This window comes from Echiichthys vipera (genome assembly GCF_963691815.1).
Source record: "Echiichthys vipera genome assembly, chromosome: 9".
NCBI lineage: Eukaryota > Metazoa > Chordata > Actinopteri > Perciformes > Trachinidae > Echiichthys > Echiichthys vipera.
In genome coordinates this window covers 15,856,058-15,873,270 of record NC_139834.1, presented here as the reverse complement: position 1 = coordinate 15,873,270, position 17,213 = coordinate 15,856,058, and the positions used below count along the sequence as shown (strand labels likewise).

General features: G+C 42.2%; 1 protein-coding gene across 2 annotated transcripts; it reads left to right on the top strand.

Annotated features, from left to right (window-relative positions):
- Positions 1-38: 38 nt before the first annotated feature.
- uba1 (ubiquitin-like modifier activating enzyme 1) lies at positions 39-15,908 on the top strand. Of its 2 annotated transcripts, none has more exons than XM_083919252.1 (26): positions 39-219; positions 3,406-3,522; positions 3,605-3,663; positions 3,790-3,958; positions 4,942-5,076; positions 5,167-5,273; positions 5,367-5,457; positions 6,565-6,697; positions 6,780-6,877; positions 7,003-7,149; positions 7,706-7,882; positions 8,146-8,253; positions 8,349-8,429; positions 10,598-10,750; positions 11,391-11,556; positions 11,678-11,874; positions 12,016-12,080; positions 12,502-12,697; positions 13,163-13,237; positions 13,335-13,524; positions 13,737-13,822; positions 14,509-14,601; positions 14,746-14,937; positions 15,352-15,453; positions 15,549-15,649; positions 15,745-15,908. In XM_083919252.1, the coding sequence occupies exons 2-26, from the start codon at positions 3,406-3,408 to the stop codon at positions 15,878-15,880; spliced, it is 3,174 nt and encodes a 1,057-aa protein (XP_083775378.1). In that variant the 5' UTR covers positions 39-219; the 3' UTR covers positions 15,881-15,908. The 2 variants fall into 2 exon arrangements, with proteins under 2 accessions (XP_083775378.1, XP_083775379.1); XM_083919253.1 differs by lacking the exon at positions 39-219 and adding an exon at positions 1,745-1,934.
- Positions 15,909-17,213: the final 1,305 nt, after the last annotated feature.

The window sequence follows — 17,213 nt, the reverse complement described above, 5'->3', positions numbered from 1 at the left end:
GCTTTGCTTTGCTTTCAACTGAAATAGAGTGAGGGGGAAACGGTTCTGGAACAGCCGGTCAGGCAGCCGTCCAGCGGAAAAACTCACACACAGAGCCCGCCACCCTGACACACTTTTCAGTTTGCAGTCAGCGGCATTGTTGTATTGTCACATTAGGTTTCTTGCTTAAATACAAGACGATTTTAATACTACAGATCAGGCCGAGTAATATCGGATGTGGTAAGTTCTGCACACTTGTGTAAAGCTCTCGTATCGGTACGTTAAGTGTTAGCCCAGCTAGTTAGGCTAACGTTAGCTCGTTAGCTCAAGTAGGGAAAAAGTCGTTGGGGTGGCTAGATAGCTTTGAATGCTAGCGACACAAGCTAACAACTACGCAGTCGTTTGATTTGCCTTATTGGTAGTCGTTAACGTTACTTGCTGTCGACTATCTGAACCATTTCAGCTGTACGCCTCGGCTAACCTTAGCTAAGTAACCGTTAACTCCTAATTTGGAATTTGCACGTTTTATGTGCACGAGAACGCTGTGTTAATTAATGTTATGTGATGAATAACGTTAACGGCAGCTGGGGGAAGCTATTTTGGCTACAAACATTAGATGGACGCAATGTTTAGAGACATACACTAGGCTAACTTACATGACTAGAACCCACTGACGAGATTTCACTTATATCACTCAATACATATATCTATCGTTAACGTTACGATGGGACGACAGTCGATGTTGCCACAGTAACGTATTGGCTGGCTAAGTGTCTCCTCTTAGCTTGGCAAGTTGGGAAGTCTTAACGTGACATAAATAATCATAGCTCCAGTAGAATGGTGGGGAAATGGGTCTTTTATCATTTTAGCAGCAAGGCGATAAGAATGGGGATCCCCCTCGACATGTGTACCCGAGAATATGCGGCCCACTCTTTTTTTTCCTGGGCCTTTGTCATTTGCCAGGCACCCCCTCCCCCAATACTCCTCCTCTGCAAGGAATGCTCACCCCTAACCTCAATGTGACTGAGGGCCCAGACGCTCAGCATCACGATATCTTAGCAATTAACCATAGCCTGCTGTTGTTGTACTTATCTGTACCTCATCGGAACAACCATCAGACTTGACTAAGTGATGTTCTTTGCTGACCTCTTAAAAAAGGACGTATCTTAAAAACCTCAATGCAATTGGCGCTTCAGCGAGAGCATGTCCAATTTGGTTAAAACACCACAATGCTATTTCCGTTGTGTCACATTGTGTGTGTGTATTCTAGCTAGGCATTAAGATGATTGCTCGCTAACCTGTCACTGAAACAAAGATGCTGTTATTGTTGGATTTCATTCAGCACAGAGACTGCTATTTATTTTGAAAACTATCATAAATGGTGTGTACGTGGATCGTGGCTTTCTTGCCCTTGTCAGATATGATCTGCGCGTGTTTTTCTTTTTCTTTTTAGAAAATATGCAATATGTTTCTTGACATAGATTGCTGGTGGTTTCTGCAGTTCATTGTACAGTAATATACATGGCATGCATCTTCTGGGATGCAGGGGGCGGGATGAATGCGCGTTGGCTCATGTTTAGCAGCCAATGAGCCGAGCGCCTGGCTGAGCAGCCAATGAACTGAGCTCCTGACTGAGCAGCGTGCTCACAGCCACCCTTTTCCTGTTGAATATTTGAGCCCATGCGTCACAGCTCCTCCGCCCCTTTCTCTCTATCTGCCATTTTGGTTTTGTTCCCGTCTGCAGTCGCAAAGCCAGTAACGCAATTACATAGAAGAGACTCACCAGCACAACGACATAGTGACTCGACAATATAGCGCAGACCATCCTAATCCCGCATCGCGTTTTCTTCTCTTTGTAACTTATCGTCCAATTTACAACCATCGTTATTACTGACATCTAAATACTACAGGAGAGGAGCGGGTTCGCATTGGGAAGGGACCGAGAAGGATTATTGGTAAGAAAAGCGAAATCAATGGAGCACGAGTGTAAAAGCCTAGTTTTTCATTTCTTACATTTTGGGATGAATCTGGATGGTGTGTTTTGTTGTGTATCGAAACATTAATCCATATCAGTAGATGAGCTGCGGTAGCTAGCTGTCAAATTCGACCAATTGCTGTCTTTTGCGAGCAGGTTGCATATAGCTGCAGCTGCTAGCTTGTAAAGTTGTGCTCCGCACTGAGGGAAATGTTAGGCCTAGTCCGAGCTGCTAACGGAGAGGCTGGTGTTTTCTTGCCTCTAAGTTATTAATGTTGTCCACTTTGCCAAATCACTTAACTGATTAGTGGCACCCACCCTACTTAATCGTTTGACTCTTGTTGTTAACATGTATTTAATCGCCCCCCTTTTTTTAAACGTTATAAGATGAAAATGTTTTTAACAGCCATGTATTCGGTGGTTCACAGCACTACGGTAACAGTACCGACCTCAGTGCTTTGCTGTATCATGCCGGATGCCTTCATTTTCATTATTAACGAACAGCGACCGTTCTGGTTACAGGCAAAATGTAACGTTTTATTTTGGCTGGTTATAACCTTAATTGTTCAAGACGAAGCCTCAATCCCATTCGTCGGTTTAAAGTTGTAGGAAGGTTTGTAAACGTTTCAGTTTGACTTTTTGGACGCAGGTAAGTTGAGCTGCAATGGATGCGGAAATTGTCTGGTCAGGAGTGCAGTGGGAATTATGTTCGACAAGACTGCGGCCTGTTTCATTGTGTTTGTCCGGATTATTCACTTAATCACAATTTGCTTGGATGTTCATTATTAAGCGAATTTTTTTTCTAACGCCCTTTTAAAAAATGGTATATTCATATGCCGAGGATAGTTCCAACGGTACTCTAATGGTCCTTGTGTCCACACCTGCAGGCCACCGTTAGGTTTACCGCAGTGAAGTTTTAATGATTCAGCTCTTTTTGTTGAAACGGCGATGGCGTCCTTAAATGCCGGTATAATGAACAATAGAAGTACATAAACAAGCCATCCCTGTCTCTGAGCATGAAAAGGACTTATAATGCTGCTATTCATGTCTCTTCCCAGGCTCAGTGCGTTTTCTAGCAGATTTGTGTTTGGCCTACAGCCAGCCCAGCTGCTCCCTAGACTAGAAATCCTCTCTTCAGCGTGATGGGGATTGGGTAGCATGGACAGTCATAATAATGGAACTTTAGCATTGAGTTATATATTTTTCACTTATTAGAAGATTAATTTGGAGCGTGTGCTTTCTGAAAACCTTCATGAAATACAAACATTTGGACACCGGGTTCCCCCTGTCTACTAGATTTATTTAATCATTGAAGCTGTCAAACTTAAATTGCAGATATATTAACAATTATAAATTAATTAATAAAAACCTGTAAAGGGGGAAAGTTAATTCAAGACATAGGACTGCTTGTTGTCTCATGACAGTCTTTAACAGTGTGAGTTGATTCACAGATGTCCAGCTCGCCGCTGTCCAAGAAGCGTCGCTTGTCAGGAACAGAGACGAAGACGGGATCCCACTGCTCCTCCTCTAACTCTGTCAGAACTGATCTGTCCCACACACCTGCCAACGTAAGCACTTGCACATATACCATAACCTTTGGTAAAAACCCGTTACATAAGCTGATTGCAACCCCCTTTTTTTTATCTACAGGGCATGGCTAAGAATGGCAATGATGCTGAGATCGACGAAGGCCTGTACTCCAGACAACTGTAAGTCTTATCTGTGGATTTTTTTTTGTCCTAAAAAAGGAAAACTGACTCACTTTGAGTATTTACTTTTGGTGTGGTTGTTAAACGATGAATGGTTTTACTAATGTTACTTTAATCCTCATGTAGTTACGTGTTGGGCCATGATGCTATGAAGCGCATGCAGAACTCCAATGTCCTAATCTCTGGTATGAGAGGTCTTGGAGTGGAGATTGCCAAGAACGTCATCCTGGCAGGAGTCAGAAGTGTCACTGTGCACGATCAAGGAGTTGCAGAATGGAGAGACCTCTCCTCTCAGGTGTGTGGAAGCATGCATGGATATTCTCATTTTCTAACAGTACAGCATTTTTCTTTTCTTTAGTCAGGCATACATTGGTTTACTTGTGGTTAAATTGTACTTAATTGGACATTAATCTGGTGTGCCTTAATCTATGATGCTGCTTCCAAAGTGCAGTGTGGCTCTGTTATGACTCACTTGTGTAGTATTGTTGCCATCCAAAAAGAGTACTGCCGCCACCCCCACCCTTGCCAACCATGGGCTGACCCAGATTTAGCAGTGGGTGGCCTCTCCCTGGGTCATAATCACAGTAGAGTTAAAGTCTGTTTTAGGACATCATTACAGTGGAGAGATTCTTTAGGTCTATCGGCCTAAGACCCTGCATTATGATGGGTTTTTTTAAGGCTGTATGTATGACTGCTCGGGTGTTCAATCAGAGACCTCTTTTTTGTCCTTGCATAAGTAAATGATTGCATATGTTAGCTGTATCTGTGATCACAGATGAGTTGAAAACGGAATTGTGAGGAAGCAACTTCATTGTCACCTTCAACTCTATGATTTCTTAATTTGAATGTCGGAACAACAAATTACTGTGTATTCGGCTAAATTAAAACCGTAATAAATCATTGTGTAGATTATGTTGCAACTGAACAGAGGTTTAAACTGCTAAGACAAAGTGTAATGGCTAAATTGATTACAATTTTTCTGCCCCTTTCATTAAGTGATAGTTACTCCAATTTGTCAGCAAACTGACATAGAGAGTAGATAGAAAAAACTTAGCTGTTTTTTTGTGTTTTGGTATTTCTATGTGGATGGAGGACCCTTCCAAAATAACCTGAAAACCTTAGTATGAACATAAGTAGTTTTCACAATGTATATGTCTGAATATGGACCTGGTCTTTATTCTCCTTTTTGCCATGTTCGGAACTTGATTGATTGAAGTAGCTTGTTTTGAGATAGTATAGTTCTGCATCATAACACTTTAAATATTATTGTGTGGTCAGTTTTACCTGCGGGAGGAGGACCTGGGGAAGAACAGAGCCGAAGTGAGTCAGCATCGCCTGGCTGAACTCAACAACTACGTTCCTGTGACTGCCTACACTGAAGCACTCACAGAAGACTACATGGCCAAGTTCCAGGTATAACTCGGTTAGGAGCTAGTGCCCACCAATTTCAGCAGTCAGAAAGGAAAGACGTTGGTCTTTTAATTTGTCTCTTTTTTGACCTAGGTGGTAGTGCTGACTAATTCCAGTCTGGAAGAGCAGCAGCAACTGGGAGAGCTGTGCCACAGCAAAGGAGTCAAGCTGATTGTTGCTGACACGCGTGGTCTCTTTGGGTAAGACTCTGATCTTCTTGTTCTCTTACCTTTAATGTGGATTGTATACCTGACGGTCAATGTCTAATGTTTATGTTCACATGTGTTTTGTAGCCAGCTTTTCTGTGACTTTGGTGAGGAGATGATCGTGTATGACACCAATGGAGAGCAGCCGCTGAGTGCTATGATTTCCATGATCACCAAGGTTAGTCCATACATATGGCCAAGAAAGGTTTTAAATACTATCCTGCTGTTAGGTAGGGGTGGGAAAAAATCCCTTCTCTTAAGTTTGCTGATTCTTCATGAAAGGTCTTTAAAACTGATTATTTAATGGATGAATTGATTGAATTGCTTAATTTAAGTCAATGTGGAGATGGGAGGATGTTACCGCTTTTATTGTTCTAGTCTGAGTAACATCTCATCCGTTGCTACCAAAATAAGCCTAAGCGAGAAAGCAGGAAATAGCGGGCAGTCCACGGGGATGTAATCTGCCCCATCACATTTAAAATCTAACGTATGATAAACACTAAACATACAGTATAGTATGGAAACACTTTGGGTTTCACACATTGCCATGAAAAGCAGAGCTAGACACTAAAGCTGTAAACTCTGTCATGGACACAGCATACTGACACAGCGCTTTGGAGATGGGGCAATGCGGGGCTAATGGTAATACGGCCGAGATGAGTGCCTGTATTTCTCAACTGTGGTCAAGCCAGCTGTCACTCGAATCTCCATGGTCAAATCAGCCAATGCTACAACTGTCACTGTGTGTCCAAATCTATACTTATATTAAATACATTCAGCAGCCCTGATTGAGGTGCAGGGAGAACAGTGACTTTGCAGAAGGATACACATATGACTAAATCTGGTTTTCATAATAAGTGTTGTAGCGCTTTTATACAAAATATATAGAAATGAGATTAATAGATTATATCTCCCTGTGTCTCTTTATAAAGTAAATACAATTAATTAAAAAATAATTTATTGTTGGTTGCTGGAAAAAAACAGGATTCCTGACAATACATTTGAGCTGAGTACATCTTACACACACAATTCAAGCGTTCAGTATTTACCCTATCAATTAAAATAGATTCCCAAGTAAATGTCCCATATTTGTCCCATGAAATAGCTGAATACTTGTATAGGTGCCAACTTCAGGACATTTCTAACTACATACATGCTGAAAATAAAATGTTTACTCTATTGATGTAGAGATTTTCCAAAATAAAGGCATATCGTCCCAGCGGTACTGTTAGAAATAAGGAAAAGCTTCAAGACGGCATAAAACATTTTCCCTCGTTTTCTCCAGGACAATCAAGGGGTTGTGACATGTCTGGATGAGGCTCGTCATGGCTTTGAGAGCGGAGACTATGTCACCTTCACAGAGGTTCAGGGTATGACAGAGCTCAATGGCTGCCAGCCAGTGGAAATAAAAGTTCTGGGTAAGACCTGGTTCAATTTATAAAAGAAATTGTTAGTCTAGTTATAACTGTTACAAATTGACACAGCTTCTTCTCTGTCCAGGTCCCTACACCTTCAGCATCTGTGAGACCACTGGATTTACAGATTATGTAAGAGGAGGAATTGTTTCCCAGGTCAAGATGCCCAAGAAGATCGCCTTTGTAAGTGGCTGCCATTTTCCATACTGTTATGTCATGGTGACATAGCTGTTCATTTATAAAAGCAGTTTTTTCATAATGAACCATTTTTAGTGTATGATTGATGTATGTTTGTCTTTCCCATGCAGAAATCCATCTCTTCATCCACGGCTGACCCAGAGTTCATTATGACAGACTTTGCCAAGTTTGATCGTCCAGGACAGCTGCATGTGGGCTTCCAGGCTATCCACGCCTTCCAGAAGAAACACAACCACCTTCCTGCACCTTGGAACCGGGTAAATCATATTATTATAAATACCACAGTGGCTTTGTTTCTGTGATTTGATTTAGTGATTATGGATAAAACCCAACTATGTGTGCCAGGTTTTGATAAAGTGTAACAGCAGTCAAATGCAACTGTTCTAGGCTAGTAATTTTAGGAGCATTATTGTCGGCAATAATGAAATAACTAAAAGATGCAGTAGGTAAAAAGCAACAAAAACGACACAAGCAGTGAGACCTCATCTTGCAGCTCTTCCTCTCTAGTCACTCATATGACCTGTGATTGGCAAAAATCCCTGTCACAAGCTAGATTATCTAAAGCCTGAAAACATAAGGCTTGACTTAGAAGCTGCTTTCAAATAAAATGTAAGAAATTTATACATGTGGATATCCTGAATGATACCTTATTTAAAGATAAACAATAAAGATTTGTCACCCTATCCATCTCTTAAGTCAGTATTTGCCTGATATCAGTATTGGTTCATCCCTAGCTAAAACAAAATGTACACTCAATTAGTGTTGGCCAGTGAGTATCTTCAGTATTTGGTAACTGTGCTGTATGTTTTCCAGGCTGATGGTGACGAGCTATTGTCATTAACCAAAGAGGTGAACTCTGCCCAGACGGGTTCTGCTAAAGTGGAGCAGTTGGATGAGGCTCTTATCAAAAAGCTGTCATTTGTTGCTGCTGGTGACCTGGCCCCTGTCAATGCCTTCATTGGAGGTCTGGCTGCACAGGAAGTGATGAAGGTCAGTGGCGCACTGTGTATAAATTTAGCCCTACAGTATCCGCTGTAGTTATTAGTGGTTGTTTTGTTTTTTAACTGTCTTAAAATCTCTTTTGGTATATTGCTGTGTAAGTTAAGGAAAGGTTATTGTGGAGTAGTATTACTGTTATCTTTGATTTAGACATGTTCAGACATGTACTGCACTAACCTGTTCAAACCTAATCACCCTTCTTTCACTGTCATAAAGGCTTCCTTACTTTTTTTATGTGTTTGTTGCTCTTTTAGGCATGCACTGGAAAATTTATGCCCATAATGCAGTGGCTGTACTTTGATGCCCTGGAGTGCCTGGCTGAAGAGGAAGGAGTCGAACTTACAGAGGAAGAGTGCGCCCCTGTAGGTGCCCAGAGCACATCACACCACATACCTGTACTGAGGATGGATACACATGATTGTGACCTGTTTTTCCGTCTCTTATCTTTTTCTCCCAGAGGAACTGTCGATATGATGGGCAGATTGCTGTGTTTGGCACCAAGCTGCAGGATCTGCTTGCCAAACAGCGCTACTTCCTGGTGAGTCAGCCACTGGAAAACTATCCAACTCCACCTCATGCAGTTGACAAGGGAGAGTCCAATTTCACACGTGCACAGCAACCCTGAAATTATCTAGACATTTAGCGGACGAGCGGTATGTCAAAACGCATGTGTCCAAATCATTCTAATTGGACACTAAACAGACCGTATCCAACCAGCTCCTTAGTTCAAACTCTGTATTCTCCAATGAGCCCAAAGTGTGAGAATTCAGAAAGCAAGTGAGCATGTTGATGATGATTCTATCATGCAGCTAACGCAAAACCGGAAAAACAAACAAACCTATAAGCGGATTTAAGGGGATTTTAACAAACTTGAAAATGTATAACCGGAGAGATGAATGGATTTGGGAATTTCTGTCGATAGGGGCTGACACCAAATCGTCAGACAAATTCAAGGAAGAGCATGAGACTTGGTTGTGTATGGCCAAATTATGAAATGGCTACGTGACTGCAGTGTAATTTCCTGCCTCCTGCATGTTCTGCCCAGACGCCACCCCTCGCCTGGACCAAACTGACTACACCAGGAAGTGTGAATTAATCTGACACGGGCAATCTCCTGTTGTGGGTTAATGTTTGAAAGGGAATGCAGAACAATGTCCGCATCTGATTCTGCAGATGCGAAATTCAGAGTTGTCTATAAATCCTATGAAAAATCCAAATTCAGCAATGAATTGATCCTTCTGACAATTATTGTCTTGTAGACAAAAGCTATAGTGGAGTTTAAGAAACTATAAAGCAAATTGTATTTATTTAATAATTATCTAGTTATTCATACTGTATACGGTCGGGGTGCCCAGTAGCTCACCTGGTCAAGCGAGTGCCCTATATACAGAGGCTAAGGGGGTACTCACACTGTCCTTCCGCACCGCGACCCGGGCTTTAGGGTACTTGTCCCCCTCTCCCTCTCCCCCCGCGCCCCAGCCCCGTTTGTACTCACACTGCCAGGGCTGGCCAATGCTTCTTGCTGTCCATCACGCCGTAACACGTCACACGCATTGATCGCGTGTGTGGCTTTGTTTACAAATCTTTCCGCAGACCTCAGAGTTTTTGTGCGTCTTGTCGACTGTTTTTGAATATTTTCATCCGACCAAATCTGCAGTAAACACTCCACCTCCGCATCACATCAACGTGAACCTTTCACCGCCGTTGTTGTTGTTAAATGTCCGCGCATGGTCCGTCCTTCTATTTACATGTCCGAACAGGCGGACATAACACTACTGCCGTAGGGCTCGTGCTCGTACACGTGTGCAAACGGCTCCGCTAAAGCCCACCTCTTTCAAGCGGGCTGTGGACGGCCCGCTGGCCGCAGTTATGCGCGGAATGGGTGCACTCACACTGCTTAAAGGTTCTAGGCTTTAGCTGAAAAAACGGTTTTGGCCCTGGCCAGAAGGACATTGTGAGTGCGCCCTAAGGCTGCATGTCGCCCCGTCTCTTCCCCATTTCCTATCAACCTTTAGCTCTACTCTTAAAAGGCATAAAAAGCCAAACAATCTCAAACTGCATAAGGTTCAATGTTAACTTATGCTTCAAATTAATTTTAAATCTTACAAACAAATCTAGTGAAACAGCTCTTTATTTAAAAGAAACAATACACTTATACATGTATTCATTCAGACAACCACAGTTAACGTTACCTAAACTGACATCCACTCGCCACTTAAGATGGCACAACCTATGGTGTGCAATTATTTAGGAAATTGGAAAATATACAAAGGTACGTATGTTAACAGGAAATAAACTTGCAGAACAGTTGAAGAAGCATTAACAGATTCGCATGTTATTCACACGCAAACAAATCGCAAGGGAGAAGTTAAAAGGGGTTGATTGTGTCTGCTGAGTTTAAATGAACTGTCTGTGACTGCTATGAAGACACTGCTGCAATGTGCCTGTCCGTGCACTCCCTGAATTTCACACCAGTCATCTGGTAGAGTGCAAAGGTCCTCCACACCTGCAGGTTATTTGCACACATGCTCCTGAATACATTTTACAGTTGGCACACATCTATTTTTAGTCACAAATGAAAGTATATACAGTACTTTTATTTCTCTACTGAGCTCTTTAAATGGATGGTATTTGTTAAATTGTGTCTCACAATGGAACATTAAGTACAATTTGGATAGCTCACTGAGGGGTGTTTTATCATTCCAGGTCGGAGCCGGTGCCATTGGCTGTGAGCTGTTAAAAAACTTTGCCATGATTGGACTGGCAAGTGGAGATGGAGAGGTCATTGTGACAGACATGGACACCATAGAGAAGTCCAACCTCAACAGACAGTTCCTCTTCAGACCCTCAGACGTTACGGTAAGTATCTTATTTGCTCAGCCCAGTGTATTGGTAGATTGTGAAGTAGATGGCACACAAGTTGGTTATTCATTGATTGATTTTGAAATTTCTGCGCATTGCTGCTTATGGATTTGCTGTTCGTTGTAGCTGCTCCTGAGTGCTCTTACTTTAAACGTTGCTGATGTATGATGTTATGATACAACATTAAATAGAGGAAATAGAATGCCTGGGGTCATAATGGCTCATTGTCGATTATTAGTGTATTTCATGTGCTGCTAAATTAAACATAGTGACCATATCAAGGTACAGATTGTTACTGAAGCACTATTATTGACACATGATATTGCTTGGCTCAGTTTATTCAAGGGTGACATTGTTGCAAAATAAATTTGTTGTTTAAGGGAGCCCATTACTGCCAGATAGTACCGTAGCCCTTAATTTTTGTTGGAATGTCCTTATTGTTAACCATGTACATGACTACACATTTTGCACTGAAATTAGAGTAAAACACATTTTTGTCTTGACTACTACTCACTCAATCAATCAAGTATGACCACTGGACTGCTTTTCTGCTGGCCACTTGTGATCCTGATGTTTGTATTTCATCAGAAAGTGAAAAAGGTCACTATTAATATCATCTGTATATATGTGGTAACAGAAAATGAAAAGTGACACAGCTGCTGCCGCAGTGAAGCAGATGAACCCCTCCATCAGGATCACAGGTCACCAGAACAGAGTGGGCCCAGACACAGAGAGGGTCTACGACGACGACTTCTTTGAAAGCCTTGATGGCGTGGCAAATGCACTGGACAATGTTGACGCACGTAAGAGACAGGATTTTTAATCATTTCAAATCTTCTTAACAAGTGGTTATTTCTAGAAATCTAATTTGACACTTGAAACCACCTGCTTTATTTAAGATCTGTCTTTGTGCCCATTGTGCAGGTATGTACATGGATCGGCGGTGTGTGTACTACCGTAAACCCTTACTGGAGTCTGGTACACTGGGTACCAAAGGCAATGTCCAGGTTGTGATCCCCTTCCTCACAGAATCCTACAGCTCCAGTCAAGACCCACCTGAGAAGTCCATTCCAATCTGTACCCTCAAGAACTTCCCAAATGCCATTGAACACACACTGCAGGTCAGTAGGTGTACACAAAATGTGCATTTAATCAATTATCCAAACATGAGAATTGTCACAATATGTTAAATGGAAAAATTAATTTACTTATGATTTAATGAATTGTGTATGATCGACCTATTCTCATTGTCTTCTGTTCAGTGGGCTCGTGATGAGTTTGAGGGACTATTCAAACAGCCACCAGAGAATGCCATTCAGTACCTCTCGTGAGTTGCCTTCCCTGTCCTACCAAAGTGACTATGATACCACTGTGACACCACTGTAGTTGTCTATACATGTGACATTCTCTTTATCTTCATCATGAAAGTTGTTCAGATTTAAAGAATTACTTATTTGCATTAGTAGTTGGGGCTGGTGATACTGTCAAGTGTTTGTGGAATTTCTTGGTGAGCTCTTCCTTACTTGTAAAAGCTTGCCTCATGGCTGTCTGTGAAAGCAGGGTCCCTCTAACTCCAGGGTTTAATATTAAGAAGCTGTTGCTTTTGTGGTACTTCAGACAATTCTCAATTAACTATATGATAATAATCTAATGATTCTTAAACCTTCCCTGCTCAGTGAAAAACAGATGTGTGCCAGCTCGTCACGTTTGTATCCACTTTATCAGGTTTATGTTCATTGTCCTTGCAGAGATCCTAAATTCATGGAGCGTACTCTGAAACTCCCTGGAGCTCAGCCTGTGGAGGTGCTTGAGGCTGTTTACAAGAGTCTGGTCACAGACTGCCCCCACAGCTGGACTGACTGTGTAGCCTGGGCACGCAACCACTGGCAGTGTCAATACAGCAACAACATCCGCCAGCTACTGCACAACTTCCCCCCAGATCAGGTAAATATTGAGCTCACTTCATGAGGACTATTACTCAAAACATTGCGTTGTTGTTTATTATTATTACTATTATTATAATTTTTGTTATGAGTACATTTTCATTTATTTTATATTTTATTTGCACATAAAAAAAGCTGGCGAACTAGTCAACTCAGCTTTTATTGAGTGACTGAGCTACGTATAATCACATGGTGGTTATGGTGTGTTAAGTTCTAGTATACAATGGAATAAGTGGGTGTGTTAGAGAGGGGACTGACTGCATGACTCAGCGCTGCTGTTTGATTCGGCTGCATGGGAAAAGATCCTATTCCTCAAATAACTTAAGTCAAACTACAACCAACTCCTCCTGCTTTCAACACATCATATTGGCAATTTTAAAATTAGAATTGTTAAGTGCATTCCCAGCCCCAGCTTCTATTTTTGCTTTTAGTGATCCTGAAGTATTAATTTATTTGTGGCTTTCAGCTCACTAGCTCTGGTGCCCCCTTCTGGTCCGGTCCAAAGAGGTGTCCCCACCCCCTAGATTTCAGCACTAGCAATGTAAGTGTGGGTTTATAATGTTTCTTCTCATCAATTAGACAATTATCTGAACTCGTCTATCCTGTCTCAAGATAATGACGGAAGTGCTCTTTTGTAGGAACTGCACATGGACTATATAGTGGCAGCAGCCAACCTGTTTGCCCAGACATACGGCGTGCAAGGCAGCACTGATCGCGCAGGTGTCGTCAAGATCTTGCAGGAGGTCAAGGTGCCAACTTTCACCCCTCGTTCAGGGGTTAAAATCCACGTCTCTGATCAGGAGCTGCAGAATAGCAATTCCTCTGTTGGTAAGATGCGCAAATCTGCATGTACAACAAATCATTTAAAGCAGGTGTCGGGTGTGTTCTTGCTTGGTTGATTTAAAGTCATGAATCAGTTTTTGGAGCTCTTCAGCCAAAGAATTCTTAAGATGAATGATTTATTGTTGTAAATGGCATCACATTAAAGTTGGGTCTTTATGGATGCTAAGACGCAAGTACAACTAATCTTTTCTTTATAGATGACTCCAGACTGGAGGAGCTGAAGGTCCAGTTGCCTTCCCCTGAGACTTCCCAATTCAAACTGTGCGCCATTGACTTTGAGAAGGTACACAACATTTTACAGAGGAATACAGACACTGGAGGAATCGCCTCAACTAAGCTGTTACACCATGTCCTAATAGCATGCAAGCGTCTCACTATCGCGGCGCGTTGACACAGTCTGTCCTCACTTATTCACAGAATTTGTGGAACAAGCTGTAAAATATGCCCCTGGAAAACAAGTACATTTCCTGTGCACTAGTGGACCCAATTTGTTTAACAAGGAGCCAGCGTCATCGATTCAGAGGCTTCTGTCTCCCCAAAGCACTGTTCTGCCACACACGCAAACACACCATCTCTCTCACAAACACATTAGTGACAATCATTACCTCCAAGACTCCTCTGGTTTTACCTTATCTGGCCCTCTTGGCTCCAATAAAACGTTTAGGTTTTTGTAGTGAAATAGAGGTTACCTGATTTCAACTTCATTAATCAGCTGTTCTTTGCGTATTGCAGCACTTTTAAAGCGTCACGGTAATGAGTAGAAATGGGCTATCCGTCAAAAGTTCAGCTCATATTGGCTTGTTGCGTTGCTCGTTGCAGGTTAGGACATTCCAATAGAAAACATTGTAATTAAACTAATTTTATTGCTGACACTCACGTTGCATGCTGTTAGGACTGTCTTTAATGTAACCTCTGTCTGCACTAACCGTTATTCCTGTTTTGTGACTATTGTGCACCTTGTGTTAACAGGATGATGACACCAACTTCCACATGGACTTCATTGTAGCATCATCCAACCTGAGAGCAGAGAACTATGACATTCCCCCCACAGATAGACACAAGGTGGGGGCACACAATTTTTATAGCATCGGCTTTGGGTGAAATAACTTGTATTTTTGATGTTTTGATGCAAGTTGCAACACCTTGAGTCAAAAATAAACATGATTCTCTTTCTTCATTACTGGTACTCATCACCAACCAATACAGAGCAAACTGATAGCTGGCAAGATCATTCCTGCCATTGCCACGACCACGGCCGCAGTGGTGGGCCTGGTGTGCTTGGAGCTCATCAAGATTGTCCAAGGACACAAGAAGCTGGAAACTTTCAAGAATGGCTTCATGAATTTGGCTCTGCCGTTCTTTGCCTTCTCTGAGCCCATCGCTGCTCCCTCACACAAGGTATGCAGCTGTGTATATCACTGCTTGATGCAGGTTTCTTAGATGTCTATATGGTGATGTCCGTGTCGCCACTGTAGGATACAATGCTTCCATTAATACACAATATATTAAGTGTCATCTCTGAAATCCTACCCAAATGTAGTCATTAGATATTTTGAGCTCCGATGATGATCCAGCCATGCTAATACTGATACACCAGGCAGATGCAGTGTGTCTGCCTGGGTGTAAGTGAGTGTAACTCACCTTCTCACACTGAGAGTATCGGTGTGTGCTGAGGAGAAATTTTAATGTGACCTCTACCCTGCTCTTACCGCATTTTAGCGAAGAGCAGCAATAACTGGGTGTGTTTGTGATGTATCTCTGTGACTGACGTCATTGGCATCAGTCCTCACTCTTGATTGTGGTTTTTTTCAGTACTATGAAATTGATTGGACGTTGTGGGATCGCTTCGAGGTCACAGGGTTGCAGCCCAACGGGGAGGAGATGACGCTCCGACAGTTCCTGGACTACTTTAAAGTACGTTCTCATCAACTCCTATTCATGTTGCTACCACATGGTTTCTGGCAAAACAATTGTGAAACACTATTTTTGTTTTTCCTCTTCTTTGTCAGAATGAGCATAAGTTGGAGATCACCATGCTTTCTCAGGGAGTGTCCATGCTCTATTCCTTCTTCATGCCTGCTGCCAAACTCAAAGAGAGGCTGGACCTGCCGTGAGTATATTAATTAGATGCACTTTCTTTTTAGCACGAGACACAACATTTGAGTGCTTTATACATTGTCATAATTATTTTCTTCTGCCCTGTAGGATGACTGAGATTGTCACCAAGGTGTCCAAAAAGAAGCTGGGCAAGCATGTGAAAGCCCTGGTGTTTGAGCTGTGCTGTAACGACCTGTCAGACGAAGACGTGGAAGTGCCCTATGTCAGATACACCATCCGCTGAGCTCTACACTGAACCCACCTACAGGAGGGCGGGGATTGCAAGGGGGTGGGGGGGGTGTTCTAAGTTAGGAGTTGGGGTGGGGTTTGGGGGTGGGTGGGTTGATCCAGGTCAGCTGTATTGGATCAGTCAGTTTTGTTTTTTAGGCCTGTGGTTTGTGTAAACCTGTGCCTGAGTGTACATAGCCCCAGTAAGCTGATTTAAGGATACTTGTATGTGTGTGTTAGGGATCCAGTTGTGGCTCGGCTGTGGGAACAGGGGTGTCACTGGAGGAAGGGAGCATGTATACTGGACCTTCTTGATGTTTCAGTAGCAGAACCTCACAGTAGTGTTCTCTTGGTACTCCATAGCCCAGCTACTGTCCCTCCTGAAATGTCCTCAGTCTTAACTAGCCTTCAGCACTAAAGGAGGGATCTTTTAATCCAGTCAACTGTTTCTCCCCTCCACTCTACTTGCTCTCTTCCCTCCTCCAACCCCTGTCTTGTAGACCCAGTCCCACATTACTGTTTTTTCTTTTCTTTTTTTTTCTTTAAGATGCACCTCATTAAAAACAATAAGCAGAGAATCCCAAACAACACATGTATTGAGAATCCATTTTGCCCCGTGGCCATACAACTACCCCAAATTTGAAACTGTAGAAGCACCCAAAGACACAGCTAAACCCTGAGTCATCAGCCTCTCCTGACCGGAAAATAATCTGAGTATCTCACATCGGCAGAATACGAACCCTTGCCGGTCCAAAGCGCCTCTACAACCACTTCATCCAGCACTCTGTGGCTCTGGAGGGGCTCTTGCACATGACATCAGTTTTCTCTTTACTCTTTATATTTCATGTGATCTTTTTTTCTTTCCTTTTGTTTTTTTGAGGAGGGAAGCTGGAACACACCTTGTAGATCATAAACTGTCTTCTTTCTACTTTAACTCCAAATGACATTACAGTATAAGAGCAAGGCAATGAGATGGATCTTGAAATGTGAGCACTTAGTGTGATAGTGAATAAACATGTAAAAACACACCTGCATTTCTGTGGTTATTTGACTTTGTGAGTTAGTTTTGGTAAAAAAAATGTGATGTATCCGATGTAGAAATGTAACTTGTGCAAGACTTAAATAAGTATTTGGAAGTGTCATACGTGTGTTTTTCCTGTCTGACCTGCTTCTGTTCCAGTGTAGAACATATCCAGGAAGTCTGAATCAGCTAAACGCCTACCTGTGAACTTACAAAGAAAAACCCTAGTTAGATTTTTTTTTTTTTTTTTTTTTTTTTTGAGTATGCAAGAAATGACCTGTAGCAGATGAGTTTTCAAATGTATCTAAAGTTGATACATTTATTTAAA